The following is a 19,458-nucleotide window of genomic DNA, read 5'->3' as shown; positions in this document are numbered from 1 at the left end:
TTTGACATTTCTGGTCAAGAAGTTTCAGAAAAGCAATCAGACCGTTTGTGAGTGTGCTGCTCTAACATCCCGGTAACCAGACGTGGTGCAAGTGTAAAGTCTATTTGAACATTACACCCATGGTTTTCGCCATTAATTGACGCAGGTTTATCAATAGGGCTCACAAGTGAGCCCTAATATGTGCAACGAAACTGCTGAGCTACAGGCTGAACAGACTGTACGACTTATACGTTCAGCCGAGAGCATGGCTTTCTTTCCCGACTGCCTCACAAAAAGAGTGCCAGTTCAAATCATCTTTAGCTGGTTCGCATAGTACGCGAACACATAGGACTTATATAAAACATTCATAATGCAATGTATAGCACAAAATGATTTTCATTATCCAATTTTCATGTGCTACTAAACACACCCACACTAAAAAGGCACAGACTCTGAAACGGATAACTTAGACATGGATTCCAGGGCTAAACGCTAGCCAACAAACAGCTGTGTGGTTGCCATTGAACACGCACATCCTGCAAAATTCAGCGACTTCATTCAAAATTAGCATTCTGACGCAGGTAAGTGCAGCTTGATGGTTTGGCACAAGATGGCACAATTAGCGCAGCACTTCCATCCCTGACATAGGCACAGTACAACCTGTGCAATGGTGTGGATGGTCCTGCATGGGCACACACTGATGCACTGCATGGGCATGCACAGATTGCTATTGCACTGTGCTAAAGTGTAATATCCCAAACGGACTGCTTACAGTTGCATTATGCATTGTTAGGTGACTTAATAACCATAGCACTCGTACATTATTTGTCAAAATTCCTCCTTTGCATTTTATTCATGCAAATATAGCATGTTCACATCCAAGATCTCTTCCCTTAAGCGTTGACCTGTTTACAGGGTTTGGGAAGTGGCAGCAAGCACCTTTTTTCAGTGCTCACTCCATGGCAGGCCACACTGGCGCAAGCAGTATGCATCTACTGCTGTGGATCACAGGCTTAACACTGAGACTTGAACACAGCCAACAGAGGTCTCTCACCAGCACTGCGGTGCACAGTGGCCTACACATTCATCAATACTCAGACAGTTTTCCAACTGCAACAGGTCAAGTGCTACACTGCAGTAGCATTAGTCCTCATCTCTACCGCTCCAATGTTTTGTTCTTGTGTTATGATTAGCGCATGTAATGTGTTTTAGAAGGCAGTGTTCTCCTTCAAGTAATTAATGCAGCACACCACTTTGGTTACCTAAGCTGCACTAATTCCATCCAAAAAGCCGAAGGTGCTATCAATGCACAAGCTGCAGAAAGTGACATCACGACTATTCTGGTGGCACTGCTCTCATATTCGGTGCCATCAAGAAAATTTTCAACTAACTCTGCTGCCATGAATTTTTTGGAAAGACAAAATCAATATATGTGGCCTAGCTTTTGATAGTTACTTGACAAAGATTACTGTTCAACATGGCAAACAGCGAAGCTCTTTCTACCTGCTCTGTGTGCCACCATACACCTTTGCTTATAGCTATGCAGCTTGTCTAAATTAATGTCTAGCTCCACCTTCACAGAGCACACTTTCTATACTTTGCTTTCCCTTTTTACAGTTACATTGATATGTATGTGATTGCATACATGTGTGCATGACTCAGCTACACTTGCAAAATTCATTGCATGTAACTTAGTCTTCCTATGCACAACACCTCTATTGCAGGTGCACTCAGCAGTATTCCACTCTATTTGGCATAACTAATTCATGGCACCTTTCACCCAATGCACGAAATAAACCATCACTGCAAGTTTTGAGCGAGTAAATAAAACACACACGAGCAGAAATTGCAAAACAGAAAAATGTGTGGATCCCACATGCTGTGGGAATAATTTTAAATGAAGCTTTCATTATTGTTTTTGAAAACACTGTTGTTGTTTAGCAATTATTTGCGTGTATAGGGCACACAACCTAGTTGGACACAAAGAAGAAGAAAAATGGGCAAGGATCCAATTGCACAATGGCAGCCATTTTCCTAATGTCAGCTACGCCGCAATACATCCGCGTTATGCGGTAAAGCATATGAACGCCACAAAGGCAGTTTTGTTATGTACGATAGCACCTATTAGAGTGTCTGTTAGAATTGGCTAAATACCATAATCAGACATTGTGAACTACTGTTATTGCTTCAAACTCTTTCTAGGGCAGGCTTAAAAAAAGGCTTTTCAATGGGTGATGACGTGTGTGTGTGTGTGACAACTTTATTAAATATCCTGCAATTGATGGCCTGGGTCTATGCTACGCCGGGAGCAGCAGAGACACCCTGTCTCTTCGTAGCTTCCCGGGTTTGCTGGATGGCCTAAAGTTGGTCCTGAAGATCTGAGTTAGTCAGTGTGGCTCTCCACCGTGCCTCTAGGTCATCCGGGGGGACTGCAATTCTCCTCCGAACTATTTCACAATCCCAGAGTATATGCTCTAGGGTGGCTCCTCTATCACATAATTTACATTTGGCATCAAGGTGTAATTCCAGAAACATGCGGTTAAGATGTACTGGGTTTGTGTAAGTTCTGGTTTGAAGGCACCTCCAGTCAACCACCTAAGACTTGTCCAATTTTGGGTTAGGAGGTAAATATACGTACCTTGACTTCCTATAGAATTGAATTATGTGTGTTCAGTGCATTCACTGTCCTCTAAGCTCCACTGCGACAGACGCTGTCACTAAAGGGGTTGCTCTTAGGGTGACCATAGGGGTCCAGTGCTTGCGTCGCGACTGATCAAGTTCGAGTAATTCAGCGAAGACCAATTTTAGGATCAAAATAACAATAGTTTGACTCCATAGAAATGCATGGGCGCTGGCCGGGACCTTTCACTGGGATCAAAATAAAGGAAAAGTTTGATTAGCCAAAGAATTAACTGATCTCTACTGTACAACTGGTCACAAGAAAAAATTGACCCGGCATTCCAGCCCTGCAAAAGTAGATATACAGCGAAGCTGTTGAAAACAACTACAACTGCTGAGGGGTTACGCAATGCTTTATTGCGTTAGAGTAATCGTAATTTTATGGTAATTCTGAGAGCACACCGCCACCAATAGCGATGCTGCAACAACATTGAAATCAGTTGCTAGGCTGGTCCTTTTATATACAAAGGCTAGGGACATACTTCCCACCACGTCACAAGCTGCTGTCACCACGGCAGCTTGCGCAACACTAATTTTTACCAGGAAACATATGCGGGGAGCATTTTGGGCTCCGCAATGTTATCAGGATTGCCTTATCAATTATGTGGTTCAGATGACTGTATTGTGCTTGTTCATTATTGAAATGTATGCTCTTCTGTATGGTGTATGTGCAATTCCAAAGAATGTATGCACTGTTCGATTCACTTTGCTGACTGCTTGAAGCCTCTGCTTTACAGGGGTACGAGCCACTGCTCTTGGCCCTGCACAGCCACTAGGATTGGCCCACATTTTTTCTGACAGATGCGGAGACAAAAAATAACGACGAACCAGAGGACAACAGCTTCGCTGTGAGCGCTTCGATGGAAACTCAGCTGTGATTCTGCAATGTCGCATGAGAGTTTGCTGTGTTTCCTTGTGTCCGGGGAGGACTGACTGTGGTAAGAGCTCACATTGAAGGTTTTCGCTGTGCAGGAAGGCAGATTTGGCAATTCTGCAAAGGTTCCATTTTGGTGCATAATAAGGAAGACAAAGTTACTCAAATTACTGCAAGACCCTTCCGTATGGCATCCTCCATGTGCTTGCTGCATGGGGAACTAACATCAATCAGCAATAAGGAGAAAAAACCGCTGCTGTCACAACTTACAGCAATGATCTCCGACAGTTGCTGCTTCTTCGCTTCTAGCTGCATGCGCTCGGCTTTTAATTCCAGGCTTCTTTTCAGCAGCTTCTGCTTTTCTTCTGCTTTGGCTGTATGAGACCGGAGGAGAACATCAAATTAAATGTGTCATCTTGTATAAGGTAACTGAATGGTCAGTACAAGGCAATGAGAATGCGACAAGCCCAATGTTGGTCCAATCGAAATGATTGACCCATATTTTTCTAGGAAATGTGTCCCCCAAGAGTCACATCTTTCTATTGCCAATTCAAATTATTTAGAATTACCTATTTTGATAAAACAAAAGCAAATAATTTTTTAGGTGACACTAAAGCGAAATTTTTGTTAGTAATGTGTGCAGGTTTAACATGATTCATTATTGAATACATGAATAAAGTAGCATACAATTTTTGATAAATGTAAAAAAAATTACAGCACTTATTTTTATGTTATAAATAAGTTTGACACAAAGGGCCTGTATTTTGAAATGTTCCATTTCATTTTCCACTTTTATCGTACATGCCAGGCTGCGGATGTGATCCCAGCAAAGATGGCGGTGCAGCGAACTCCGAACGTCTGACCCAATGGTGAAGGGTCATAAGAATGGAAAATGAAATGAATCATTAGAGAATACGGCCCCAGGACAAATGGCCAAAGCAAAAGCAAGGCATACCACGTGAGTGCCTGAAAGCAAACTCAGTGGGGCACGCACGTCAGAAAAACAGGGCATCTGAGAAGCTTGCAGTAAGCAAATTGTTAGATCAACAGAAAAAATTCTATCAGCCATCGCGAGCCTCGTAAAGAGAGATGCACATACAGTAGTACCAACAGTTGGCACTCGCCTGTTAACAAAGTAATTACGTGCCTGCAGGAGAGCTATGCGGGCGAGCATCTCAAAGTAACACTTTGAGTGATAAGAAACAAGTAGAGCAAAGTGAAAAATCAGTTTTGGCAGAAGCTGAGGGTCAGCAGCACAGCAAGAATATTTTTCTAGAAGCCGTGGAAGGTTGCAGCAGCTGCAGAGCGATGCTAAGCGGTGCTTCGTTCTAAAAAATGAGCATTTTTTTCTAATGTTTGGTTGCCGCTGTACACGTACGGCCGTGACCCTTAAAGGGTTAATTACCACTTGGCACCCTTGCTCATTTCTGAACACTGTTAGTGCCTTCTGGGCTTATTACAAGAGGGTAACTAGCGAATTATGAAGTAAAATGTGCACGCACAATTCCCAGAAAAGATGGATTGGCAAAATACTGTAGACAACCTTTGCTCTGCTGCACTACTCTGCTAACATCTCTGCTGAGATTTTAGATCTCTGGTGGATTGAACAGTTAGGGAACCTCAATTTTCTTACGACTTGAAAAAAATTATTTTACGCTTAATGACGCTCTTTTCTCTCAAATTTCACATCAGATTGCATTTTATGGTTAACATCTTCCAAAAATGCACTTGACATCATTGTTTACCTAAATTCGTCCAGATATTTTACTGCCCAATTGGCAGCAATATTAGCCCACATCTCTGCAGTAGCTAGCTTTTCCAGTTTTTTTCCTGACAAACCGGGCACTCAAAGATGCCCGATTACACACATATGTACAGACGCAAACACTTTGTACTTTTTCTCAGAATGTCATGAAAGTAGAGACATTAACCTATATTTGTGTCAAACAAAATGTTATTGGCGTGCATGTCAAAATCTCATGGCAAACATAGCCTCATATGTACGACAGCAAGGTGGCCTCACCACTTTTGAGTAGGGCGTAGTCACTGACCCAGCCCAAGGAATTGTTTGTGACCTCTTCAGGAGTGCTCTTTGTCCAGCTTTGCAACACATCTCCATTTACAAGCACTGGTGCTTCTTCTCTCTGTTGGCAAAGAGATCAGAAAAGGCCCTGAATGTGGTATTCAGAAAATCAAAGTAAATGACAGTGTAAATTATAAAGTCCATTGTACCCTCGTGATACAGGAAACCTAATGTGTTTTCCAACAAATCATGTTCATCAAGTTTAATGTAATTTTCTGTGCCAATTGTTTCACAACAATAACTAATGTCATTTGAAAATGATGACAGTGACAATATAGAAAAAATAATGAACAAAGCTTTTACAGTCCAACCCGGATTATCTGAACTCAAGCATATTCAATTATTGTCTACATTGAACAGTTGTAACATACCCTTGGAAATACCTTGCAGAAATATAGTGCTGCACTATGCATGTACAGTAAAACCTCGTTAAACCATGCCCGCTTAAACAGTAGTTTCATTTAAAAAGTAGTAATGTCAACTCCCCGACTCAGCAGCCATTTAACATAATGTGTTTCGTATCAGAACAAACTGTACCAGCTTATTGCGTACGTATCGGTTAACACGTAGCGTTTCCACTTTTCGTTGCACAAACATGGCAGTGCGTCGTCTCCATCGGGTGGCCTGGCAGAACAACAAGCCTCAGAGATCAAAACAACAGCCTCCAAGCGCCCTGCATGTTTGCGCGTGAAGCCACATCAACATCAACATCATTTCAGCGCCGTACCAGAGAGTATTGTGGCGTCGCGCAACCAAGGACTCGCGTCATGCCGAAGCTCGAATAAAAAAGACGCTGGGTGCTCAGCATGGAAGAAAAATTAGACATCGTTCATGCTATCGAACGTGACACGAAGAAGTCGGCGCTGGCACGTGACAGCAATCTGCTGTTGACTATGGTGTGTGGCATTTGGAATGCGAAGAAGTTGCTCGGCGGCGTTGCTCGGCGGCACTGCTGCAGCCGCGAAGAGATGTCGGCTACGAGGTTCGACTTTTCGCCATCGCTGCCTCTGTTGTTGCTGAAGTGTGGATTAGCGACAGTGATGAGGATGACATGGAAAGCGACAGCACGGGCGATTCAGGCCCGACAGGGGTAGAAGCTGCGCGTTACGTCAGCCTCATGAATGCAATCGTCGCAATGAGAACAGCACCCCGCAATGAAAAGGTGTCCCGCGATTTCTATTCCTGCAGCGCTACCGCGCCTGTGCACAGAGAACATGTAACGCCAACGAGGAATCTGCCATGCGAGTGTTTACCGAGAAGAGGGGGCCGGCTGAAAAGCTGGCTCGAAGTTTCAGTAAGTTTGAGGCCACTATCGTCGCTGCTAGGCCGCCTCGGAATCAAATGAAAATAACACTTTTGTCGCGCGAAGTGAATAAATACTGCATGTTTCTTTCCCTTTCATTGCACTCTCTCTGAGTTCCATTTTTGGCACGTAAGTGGGCGTTCTTGTGGTATTTCAGTTAAGCAGTACTACCGTTTAGTACGTACTTTTTTCGTCAGGCAACTACGGTTTAACGAGGTTTCGCTGTATCGAACTCCCATTCACTGCCATATTTGATATATCGACCACTGCGCCGCACCACGTCCCTGCAAGTGCACTTCCCCGAATTAATAGCTGTTCACATCTTGCACCGTTGTAATTTTTAATGCCGACGAATATGAAAAACTACATTTTGGCAGATGCTGTCAAACAGACAAGACATTGAACCTAATGGGCAGCAAATGTCATGGATGAAAATGCATGGCATGCGTGTCTGTTTAGCTCACTACACACATGGACGGCTTGGTCATGCAAGCTGCAGCCATTTGTTATTCGCGAGAGCAGATCACCACTTTGCTACAAGAATGCAAACGGCCTCCCAGTCCAATAGGCATTCCACAGGAAAGCGTGGATAACACTATCTTTTGATTGAGTGGCTCCGGGCATGGAATGCTGAACTGGGGATGTCTGCGCCGCTGGTTTTTGTCTTATAGTAGACAAGGGCATTTCACGGACGGTATTTTAGGTTTCAGCAGGCAGCCAAAACGAATCTGACACCAACCACCACTTGGACGGATTTTTACATTACAGTCTGGATTTAATAAAACCACTGCACACCGCACCCACACTTGGCAGAAAGACCATCACAGCAGCACACAAGACTTGTATATGCTGTGCAATTCATCACTAGAGTTACATGTGAATGGGAATGGACTCGGATGTTCTATCAGCTGAAAGCAATCTGACGTCTGTGTAGTGTTGGCAGTCACTGATCGAAGCAGCGGCTAAAGGGGAAGGGTGGAAAATGAAGAGACCACGAGGTGTTGGAGCGCCAAGTGGCATGCAAAAGATACGGACAGACATGGAGCGTAAAGCGAGGACGACTGGTTTCAACAGGAAGTCGGTTCCGATAGCAAAACACAACAGAAGTCTGCATGGATTACCCGTTGCCGACATGTGATGAGCCAATTAAACGACATACAGACAGCCTGGCACATTCGTGCACAATTCGCAGTACAAGTACGCTAATGATGGCACGGCACATACCTATGCAGGCTGGTTTGCTTTCACAGTGTCCATTTATACTTTATCTTGAATAAAAATGTGAAGCAAACACTTCCAAGGCCTGCAAGGTGCACCATGGTTTGTGTTCAGGCGATGCAGGCTTTTAAGGTTAGTGTTGTGATCAGCTTATCGAAGACTGCTGCAGTGCAATCAATTTAATTGCAACATTCATGTGCAAAAAATAAGTAAATTTTGTGTATTTGATGCTGCCTTGAAGAAGCAAATTGGTAAATTCCCACTTTTCCCGATCTGGGGAAACTGAGATATGCAGAGGTGTCAGATAAGCTTCGGAAAGGCACATTTTATATTTCAAATTATTGATATATCAAATTATTCTGCCATCCCCTTCGAGCTTGATATATCCAGGTATATCCTCTATATGGCAACCTGGTGGCTCTACAAAATTTGCATCAGTACTGGCTACTGTGAACTGTGAGTTCCAAGCTTAGTGAGCTGCTAAGCTGCGTCAGCCATGCACACATGCTCAGCCTCTAAAGGGGCACCACAAGAAAGACAGTATTGCCCAAGTTAACGAAGGAGGGGCTTGTTTGCACATTACCTCCGACAACGCCCAATTCTATACAGATGCCCAATCATGGGCAGCACAAGAGGCAAACACTCCTGTAGTACCAAGGGTGATATAATGAACAGACGCTGCGATGCTGTGAGAGAAAAGCTCCTTGCAACAATCACTGAAGAGAGGAATGCTCTCACAGCTCTGCCACATACTCTTGCAATGACAAAACGGTCCGTTTGCAAGGTATGGGGCAATCTTCGTCAACTTCGCTTTTGATGAATGCAGCTCGACATAGCAAGATTACGCATGAGCATTAGGCACCACTCTTCAGCTTAGCATTTGAAAAGAAGCAATGCGCTGCCATGACCACTCACCAAAAGAAGCACTGAAATGCATGGGCGCAAGGTAGGAGCGCTGTGTTTACAGTTACGCCCGCTTTGGCACTAGCAGCCGTACACCATTACAAAACACCGCGCACATTTCCGATACGAAAACATGCGTTGCAGTAGGGACACGTTTTTAAAATTGGTGGTATTAAGGGTTGAATCCTGCACATCTTGCCATATTTTGGCATGCCAAGAATGTTGCGTACCATTGTGCCCATCTAATATGAAAAAGAAATCCTGTCATGAGCTACCACAAATTTCCAGCAGACTCTGAATGCTGGCAAGTGCGGCTGACTGGCATATCTAAACAGGGATCTGTACAGAAAAGAAACCAGGTAAATACTGCATAATACCAGTTCCGTTGTGCCTTTGAGGACAAGAACATGACCAGCACTTTGACTATGCGACCGTGTAACAAGGATAGCCCAAAGCCTGGCTTTCTGTTTTTTTTTTTTCAATTTTCGTGCGAGAGGCGAACATATCATTGTAATAAAGAGCACAAGCCCTTGTAGTAGAAAGGGCGCAGGTTTGTGTAATAAGTTAAACGATTCATTCAGTTACACCAAGCATTCTCATTATGAGACTACAGTATTGTCACGTGGTAGTGACGGTGAAGAAAGAAGCAATACGGTGGAATACAAAACTAGCTTTTATTGGGCGAACCTGTGCCCACAAAAACAGGCTACACTTATAGCACAACGATAGCGGCGAACACGGTCGGCGATCGTCGGAAAAACTGATTAGCCGGTCAAGCGCGTCGGCTTTTATAGATCAGTCGTCGAATGTTCCAGATTAACTGATGGGACCCGCGTGTCTTCCACAAAGTTCTACACCATTCGTGTCACGCGATGAAATCTGATAACACAAGGTTCGTCGACAACAGACACGCGGATAGAAGCGTCGATAACTTTCCAGAAACGTCGGATACATGCAGGCGCGTCCCTCGCTGTGCGATTACAGTTGTTAAGCGGCGAAACGTGGTTGCCCGATAAAGATAAGTACACGTGTCAGTATGCACAAACACTTTGCAGACCATATTTGTAGGCCGATAATTTTAGTTTACGTACTTATAGCCAGGGTTCGGTCCTGCACTCATCCTCCTTACGCTTCTTTCAGTCTTTGAGTGCTGCCCCACCAATACTTTCATAATGTACAAACTAGCCTGGACCAAAGCTTTATTATTTATTCTTTCTTAATCATTTTTCAGCACTGCACATTGAACCCTTTTGCTTCTCGTATTCATTTTTGTGAGCACCAGTTAGTGCTTCAACGATGCATGCTAACTACCCTTGTTGTCAAATGTGTTTCAAGGGAAATATCCAAGAAAAAAAACGTATACACCAAGAACTTTCGAGATGATCAATTTATAATGAAATGCATTAAAATGAAATCCAAATAGCTTCTTTGCCAGCACCCAAAACTGCTACATCATGGCCATCAAATTTCAATGTGAGTGCAAGGATAAAATGTACTCATATATTGTGAAATACCTTTAAATGATTGTGCCAGACAGCTTGTAAGTCATTTTAACTGGAATATAAGGCTTATCTCTAATAAGTTCACACACAAGGAAAGATCTTTTTAATGATTTCTAAACAATCGCATGACAGCTAGCAGTCATAAATAGCATATGGGTCCGTTGCACTAAATCAGTTTGAGAGTAGAAAAACAGCTGTGATTAGGCAATTCAAGGCTCCAGTGAGAAGCTATAAATCTGATTCATGCAAGACATGCATTCAGTACAAGTTCTGAAAATAAGAAAAGTGCAGTCTTTAGACAAGGAGATACGCGAGATTGTGCCTATTGGCACCCCTTAGGTTGAGAAACTTCACGTGATGCTTCAAAGCACAGTATGACGAAGGACACAAATGAGGCAAAATGACACTCAAGGCAGATCGGCAACGTTGTGAGCACCTTTGTGAGCACATTTGTGGTGACATCGCAGCAGGGTGGTGGTGATGGATGGCCATTGGGTATGGTCTCGTTTGACGACGCTTCCGGTGAACTTGGTGTGGACGAACCAAGGCGTGATCGCACTGTAGAAGAGGCATCCATTGTGCAATTTAACTAATGTGCTAAACAATGCATCACATAAATACTCAAAAACGACGCTGTCAACAATCCTAGTAGGCACACAATACCATCAAACAAGGACTGATAAAACTGGGTATAGCTATCAAATTGAGAATAATCTTTTGACCAATACAGTTTTAAAAGGACAGAAACTAATGCACCAAGCATTGTTTGTCTTTGTGGTGGGGACACCTAAAGGTAGTTTCAAATAATTTGTTGCCCCTAGCTGAAACCTTTCAAGTCATGAAAGACATACAGGTGGCATGTATAAAAAATATTGCATATTATGCATTATCTTATCATGTTTCTCTTGACTTTAAGTATAAGTCGCAGCTTTGCCCAAGAGGCAAAGCATTGATAGCGATAGTCAATTACACAAAGTAAGATTCAGTTTCACAGGCTGTGTAAATTGCAGTAAGCATTCTCATAATAGCCATAGTGTCATGTGTGCACAGACAAACATGGACAGATCTCACTCTATGATCGCAATCACTGTCACAAAGCTGGCACGATAAGTACAAGCAGCAGGGAGCATGCATGCCTGTCTGAAAGCGCATGCTTCATGCTAATGCTCACTTCATAATTTCAACTGTGCTGCATCTCCAAAACACAGATTACATGACTTCCAACACAAGGCGCACGAAAAGACAGCTTGCATGTAGCCACCAGCCATCTTAACTCATCTTTAGTCCTGGCACCCACCGCAGGTGACCTCCAACATATGCTCGCTCGATCACATGACTTTCAACACAGGGTACATGGGAAGACTGCGCATCAAACCGCCATCCTTCTCAGCTCACCCTTGCATACTTGCCCTCGCGCCCGCAGCATACAGCATGTGCAGTACTCATTCTCCTTGCACTTGGAGTTAATTTGTAACATCACAACGGCAACGAAAATTCACCTGATGCGGCCATATAATCGCTATCGCAATAAATGTGCAATGCATTATGTCTTGTAGATAGTCGTAAAAACAGCTTATATGGCAAAAATTAAGGAATTCTGCATGTGTTCTAACTAATATTTTTACATATTGAGTTATCAACACGCCAAATATCAACAAACCAAACTACTTTGTGATCCCTTCAAGATTTGATACATCCAAGCCTAAACATAATGAGTCCTCTAAATATAATCGCCACGCAGGCTCAGACTTGGCAACCACTACATAATTACTTTAATGACACATGTCCAGCTTGTACCGCTTTCAAGCTATGCAATGTTCTTGAGACCTACCCCGAAGCTCTCATAAATGGGGTTCTACTGAATGTGCACAAACACTAACACTTCAGAAAAAGTTCCCGAAAACTTCATTTTCTGGTCTCAGTTTCCTGCTTGAATAGTTCTCTCAGAATGAACTTTGGTCAACATTTTGAGCTGGCAGTTCTTGATTTGCTGGAACCAGAACCATGCATTGCACAGGCATGTTACACTGCATCTAGTCACACACCAACAGTATGCTGTGAAAGAAATACACAATAATTAATGATGAGAGCGGGAGGTTCCTACCCTTTTGACACTTCCTGCCCGAGGCCATGTTTTCGCCAATCAGAAGCAGTGCATTGCGCCGTTTCTCCTCCAGGGCAGCGCTGGAAAAGTGAGGGTTGGCAGTGGTGCGCCGCTTGCGCTCTCCCCGACGATGCTGGAGCTCGCGCAGAGCCTCCCGGGTCATCAGGCCCAAGGCACTAAGCAGTTCCAGCTTCTGTGAACACATGCGTATGCATCACCAGTTACACCACGCTGAAGTGCACAACACCTGTAAAGTATCACAGAGTATAAGAACACGAGACCAAAATCACTCTGTGGCTGCCAAGGGTTCCGAGGCTGGGCTTCTAACACGAGCCAGCAGCTGCCATATTTCCCTTGTTTCAGCATTTTCCAGTGGGTGAAACTGTTCAGTATGAAAATAGAGCTGAGCTCATCAGGTGCGTACTTGCAAAAAAGACAAACAACGAACCCAACTCATCCAGTGCTGTTTTATTTTCAATGCAGCCCGCAAGACAATTTGAGCTCATCCGTTGCCCTTGGCTTATTTCAAACACACCAGATGGCGCAAGGAGCCTGTTGAAGATCAGGCATGTGTCTGTTGCAGCCATACAGAGACCACACAGCACATCCTAATGGAATGCGAAAGGATTCACCCACTCAGACCCGCAGGTAACGCACACCTTCCAGAAGCATTTGGGTTTAAAGTGGACGAAAGCACCAACAGGTCAGCAGTCAAGATAAGCAAGAAACGTTTGGAGTATTGGTGGAAGAAAAAGCGGGGAAGACATTGCTACGACGGGATCTGTTACAGGCATAGGTAGCGATACAAGGAAGGGAGAGAAGTTTTGAAGAAAAGGAAGGAGATTAAGGAGATGTGTTAAAAAAATGATAGAATTAAAGGCATGTACTACAGCATACCTGATTAACTCGAGCAGGCTAGGTGATTATTTATTGCTGCCTCGTTTCAAATCATCATCACAAATAAATCATCATCATCACAGTGAAGTTGTGAACATGGACTTTTTTTGTTTTGTTGTGTCACCAGGGGCGCGATCGGAGATATTTTGTTCGATACGCGTTCTGTTCAGTTGCTGCAACGTCACAAAGTTGCAGTATGCAAAATTTGTGACAGCGGGGCGGAGAGAGCAGCCAATCAGGAAGCGGGGACCTCCCCGGAAGTTTACCTCCGTCGTTTGTCGTCTGCTTGCAAACAGTATACTACAAAGCCAAATGTTTCTCGTCTTCCAATTGAATGAAATCTTTATCTAAAAGAATGTATTTTTTCTTTTCAAGCCCAAACACGTTTTCAAATAGTAGTACGTGTGACTACTGCAATTTATAACTATTAGGTTCTTTGCGTCGTCCCTAGGTGGTGTCGCGCACAGCGAGAAGGAAAAAGAAAAAAAAAAACGACGGGAAGAGTGGCGCACTTTTCAAGAGGCAGCGACAACATCCCAGTGGCTCGCTGGCACCGATGATGTTGTCGATTTCTCTGTACAACCAACGAATTATTTGTTTCGAGAAACAAAAACGACGCCGGAATTCACTTTCTGCCATTTCTTCAAACGCGTTTCGCACCGCCACCCGCTCTCCTCCTTCCTCTAGAAACGCCAGCGCAACAACCTAAGTTTCCAACGGAAGCGCCATTTTCTAGAATTAAACTGTGGATTGGATTAAACGTGCCATTCCGCAGCCGAAAAGGCCGCCTGTTGGATCCAATCCAATCCACCAGACGCGCCATGCGAAGCCGTATGATCGCTCCAAACTTCTCAACTCCCGTCGCGTTCGGACGAAATGCTCGGTGGGCGGATAATTGACAGGAGCGTGTCGTCATTTTGACGTCACCAAAAACGGGGCGGCGCCCCGCGGCTGGCGACGTCGGCGCGGAGTAGGCCAATCGCGCGCGCCGGTAACCGAACGAACGCGCCGAACAACCATCTCCGATCGCACCCCAGCAAACTATTTAAAACTGGCATCTTCCAGAAGACGACTGAATGCTTCAAATCATGTTGAATAAGAAGAACGCACTGTGATTTAGAGAGCTTAGCTTCTTCTAGTAAGACTGATCTTGCAGTACAGTGTGTTGTGTTAAAGCATATAAATAAGAAAAGCTAAAATGGGCAGTGAAACTACCTGCGTGTAATAGAAGGCACCTTCGGTAGTGTAAAAAATTTTTTTCTAGTAGTAAACTTCACTTTTCTGACACAAACTTTTCAGTTAGTCTTGCTTTATATGATGTATAGAATCGTTCACACGTAAAAAAATAAAAAGAACAACTTTTAAAGCATCTTCCTTTTAGTTTATTTATTATTACTTTTTTACCGTTTAAGCCTTTGAATTTCACTTTTGACATACAGCATTAGTACATTAGTATGACGTCACAGATAGTACACTAAATTGACATTGATTCAACACCAGTTAATTCGATTTTTCAGTGAATTAGATTTAAATCGAACGTCCAAGCCAGCTATGCATTTATATTGGGCTCAAACATTCGTCATTTCAACCCTAAAATTGGCCTTCACCGAATAATTGAACTTCACCAGTCAGCATGCATGCACCTAACCCAAATAATGATTGCTTCAGTAGCAGCTTGTCTCAGCGGAGCTTAGAAAACAGTCAATGCATTGAACATGCATCATCCCCTGGCAAAAACGCCCATTTTTGGCCTACCTTAGGAAGGTATTCCAGCAATAATGGTAGCTCACAATGTCCGATTATGGTATTTACCCAGTTCTAATGCGACTCTTTTTTTCCAGGAAAATTGGGATGAAGATTGCCTGCACTGCGCAATTGGATATATAAAACCAAAAGCACACTCTTATGCTTTGCCACCTAACATTACTGTATTGCCGTACAGCTGACTATAAACAGTGCGGCAAAGCTGGCTTTAAGAAACGGGCAGCCACTATGCAACACATATTAGATAGACCCTTCCTTACTTTTCTTGCTAAACAATCAGCTGCGCATTCAATTTATACCTTGTTTAGGAACTTTAACCTCTTTGCTTCCACCCGTGCTGTTCACCGCTGGGTCTGCTGTTCTGCGTTGTAAGAAAGCTGCTCTATAATCTGCTACAGACATCGCATTTACAAGATGTCCGATTTATTTTTTTCCCAAAAGGCTTCTGCATCAGATGCTTTAAAAAATTAGAAAGTGAGCACAATAAAAACAAGCAGTAGCATGGAGCACACTTTCACATTTTTTTGCAATCAGAATGTCTCTTGGACTTTTGAACTTGGCCCTCGAAAACTAAGCACAGCATTGAATGGTTCTGCTTTACAGTTTTTGGTGGTATGTGCTGAAAAAAATTAGCCCACTCGGAAGCCTGTATGCTTTTTTTCGAGCCTGGTACACTGGTTGCAACAGCTACAACAGAACTGAGCCTGATGAGCAGGAATCTTCCTGTAGTTTTACAAACAACTCCTGCTGAAAGTGTAGACAAATATGTCCATCTAGTGTGTGAAAAACCCAAAACAACTAGAAAATAGTCTACAATGTGCCACGATCTATGAAAATAGCCAGAAACAGCCGTTCTTTGAGTAGCCGGCCAACCGCCGGCTGTGGAAGCGAACAGGTTAATGTGATGTCTATGTTAGTTTTCTATTAGCCCCGAGAACAAACTACAGGGGCGCTGCAAACATTGCTCGCGTGAGAATGGGGCACGGACTCGCACCTGTCATTTGCTGCAGTTCAGGCGGTGTCCGGGCACCTTCTGCAGCGATTTCGTTTGTTCACTCGCGTTCGCTCTGCTTGTATACTTATGGTGGTCGTCTAAAATATATTTTTGTGATGTCTTCATTCAAGAAAACTTATTCAAAGAGCTTATTTCTTAGACGTCAATACAGTTATCAAAGGCAACGCTACAGTGCCAGCTGAAGGAGCACAGACCAGTGGCGATCAAGTGGCGGTAATTTGAAATAAAGCTAATTGAGGCTTATAACTGTTTGCAGAATACGAAAAGGAATGTACCAATATATATTCCCTTTTCTGTGCTACACGTTCAACTCCCTTGAGCAATTTACTGGTGTTTGTTGCTTGAGGAATAGACATGACGAATCTGTTTGGCGATCTGACACAGGCTGCTTGGCCCAAATATTTTAGTAAAATACGCCATTTGGACCGTATGGCTGCAGCCAGAAAGAAGCCGAAAGAAGCATTCATTAGTAGTATGGGACATACTGAAGATATTATAATTCCCTGGTGGAGGGTCAAAAATCAACTGAAATATGTAAGGCTTGTGGTGTCTACCCCATGAAAGTTTGCGAGGTTCTCTTTTATGTACTGACGAAGCGAATAATTCTCCGTTTACGTAATTAAACAATGGTGGATCGAGACATGGTGAGGCAGAAGGTGTTTAAATTTTCCTTTTCTAGGCACTCTAAGCTGCGCTTTATTACCTCGAGCATACTTTAGGCATTGCAATTGGCACTGAAAAAAAACTGCTTCGTCTTTTCAATTCGAAGCTGTAGTGAACTGATGGGTTTTGCGAACAATGTGTGCCTCACCATCACGACAGTTGGTTGCTTCCGTTGTGTGAGCGGTGCGCCACATTGTCGATAAAGGCTACTGAGGGCCGCTTTAAAACATTTCTTCGCTTGCAATTAATTGGCTCTCAATCTTAACCACAAAACTTTTCTTTCAGGTGATTGCTACTATGGTATTTGTGAATTAACTATGTAAATACTGTACATGACATGCCATCGTGTTAGCAGCCATGAGCAATTGGTTTTATGAGGGCCTGTTTCAGAGAGCGGTGAAGATAGCGGCAAACTTTTCACACAAAATGCGTGACTAACTCTTTCTCTCATGCATTAATAAAGTGGCCATATTTGGCTGGAGCAACTCACCAGAGCGTTAAGAATTATTATGACAGCTTTTGCTGGGCAGCGTCTTTCTGACACGGGTAACATGTTGACACCAAATGCCAAGATATTTCTTCCATGTAAAATGCAATGTCTCTCATAGCTAAGTACTAACAGAATGTTAAGTGTTTAGCAAAGCATCATACCCAACTTCACGTGTTGAATTAGCAGACATTCTTTTTACGCAAAATTTATGGACAGGCACGGCGCATATGTACATTACAAAACCAGTAAACCCCTTCCACGCTACATAGCCTGCGACATCCAAGGCGCAAATTTTCTCGACTCACGCACTTTTGAAGAAATAACTGTGGTTCAGGCAAAGCAGCAGAAAGAAGCCGATATATTCTTCAATAAGAATGGCTCGAGCCACCTATACCCCAAGTATATACACGAAGGGAACAAGCACACGTGGCAGCCGAACAAGCCGGAGCGAGCGGTGTCCTGGCCGTCACTCGCAAGAGAGCACCACTCCAAGTTCTCGCCGCTAATACCGGACATGTAGAAAACGAAAGCTTGTTTGATTTGGGGGCATGTTGTAATCAGGCAAATAGTCCTAAACGAATTGGCAGTGTGTTTTGGTGTCCTTTTCAGCATCTTGCATGAGCATCTTCAGCCGGATAACTCAATCGATTGCGTCGGTCCCGTCAGGGTCAAATTAATGGAAGTGAACTGTATCCCAGTATTTTTCATGTTTAGGTAGTCTTCAGAAAAAACTCCCTAGGTTCAGTTTTTGGTTTCCTTACAATGCAAAGTAATCCTTGTTTATCAAACAATGACAAACTGGTCCCCGCAGACACTGTCCAAAGTCACTCTATCACAAGTAGCTAGCATGGGTCCTGTCTCTTACTTTTGCATCTTTTCTGTCTTACCAAGTCTCCATTCACAGAAAAACTGGCATTTCAGTTATTCCAGAAATCTAATATCCTATCTTACTGTTCCTCCTTAGTGTCCATATAAAGTGGTTTAATCCAGCATGCTGCTTGCAGAAGTTGTATAAGTATATTGTGGAACTCACTGTAAGTGACCAACCACAAGAAGTTTTCTTGCCAGCCTGTCCTTACATTGCCACATCTAAACACCTTCTCTCATGTATCTTTGTCCCAGGAAGACATCTGTTCATCAGCATTGCTTTTCACTTGGCTTTCTGCTTAGCACAGTCATTTTTCTTCACATTCACATGGCCTTTGCATAAAGCCTGTTGTGGCTGTGTGTAACAACGAGTGTACGGCATAACTGCTGCATACTAGTGAGAAACAGCAGCACTTTCTCTTCATGTCCATGGAAAATGCAAGAAATGCTTCTTTCTTGAGAGTGCAGTTGTAGAAACAAGGAGGTTTTAAATAGTACCTCATTATGTGCTGAAAGTGAAGTCGGATCGTGGCCATCTTACTATAGGAATTATGAAGATTAGGAAGCGCTTTCTTCTCACTTCTAGCAGGTTTAACACTTTTCTGTCCATACCTACACCCATCGATAACATACTTTTGATGGTTTATACTTCAAATTTTGCCGTGCTCAGAACACTTCTGGACAGCTAGCACCATACAACACCTAAAAGAGAAAATATTTTCTAGTTTCACTTTTGTGTTTCTCTTTTTCACAACGGGGGGATTTTTAAAGCGCCTTTTAGCCATGCATGATGCGCAGTCATAGCTTCCGACATGGCGTCGACGTCGCATGCAGCTGCCCTTCGGAAACAGCGAATTTCCACAGATTCAGATAAGTCTGAGTGAGAATTTTGCAATGGTGGTAGCAGCATCGACTCAGAAGATTATTTTGATTTATCTGACTCTAGCAAGGATGTCAAAAATGTGTCAAATAGCCCCAGAACATCAACAGGCATCCACTGATAAGTTCCGTTTTCTACTCCAAACCATTTCGTTGCAGCCGAGCTCAGATCTAAAGGTCACAGTTCTTATCTGCAGGGTGTCAATGTCATTTGGGCAGGATCACTTGCTAGCGGCGG

At 43.4% G+C, this 19,458-nt stretch overlaps 1 protein-coding gene across 1 annotated transcript in view; it reads right to left on the bottom strand.

Moving 5' to 3' along the window:
• LOC126536012 (uncharacterized) overlaps nt 1-19,458 on the bottom strand; it is a 49,041-nt gene that overhangs the window by 16,464 nt on the left and 13,119 nt on the right. Inside the window, exons 7-10 of the mRNA XM_050182903.2 lie at nt 12,646-12,838; nt 10,978-11,099; nt 5,556-5,676; nt 3,803-3,906 (exon numbers count right to left, since the gene is read on the bottom strand). Of these exons, the coding sequence (XP_050038860.1) occupies nt 3,803-3,906; nt 5,556-5,676; nt 10,978-11,099; nt 12,646-12,838 (540 nt within the window). The remainder of the gene's footprint in view (nt 1-3,802; nt 3,907-5,555; nt 5,677-10,977; nt 11,100-12,645; nt 12,839-19,458) is intronic.

This window comes from Dermacentor andersoni, chromosome 4, assembly GCF_023375885.2.
Source record: "Dermacentor andersoni chromosome 4, qqDerAnde1_hic_scaffold, whole genome shotgun sequence".
NCBI classification, from domain to species: Eukaryota; Metazoa; Arthropoda; class Arachnida; order Ixodida; family Ixodidae; genus Dermacentor; species Dermacentor andersoni.
The sequence above is the reverse complement of the archived record's forward strand: the minus strand, read 5'-3'. Positions and strand labels throughout refer to the sequence as shown.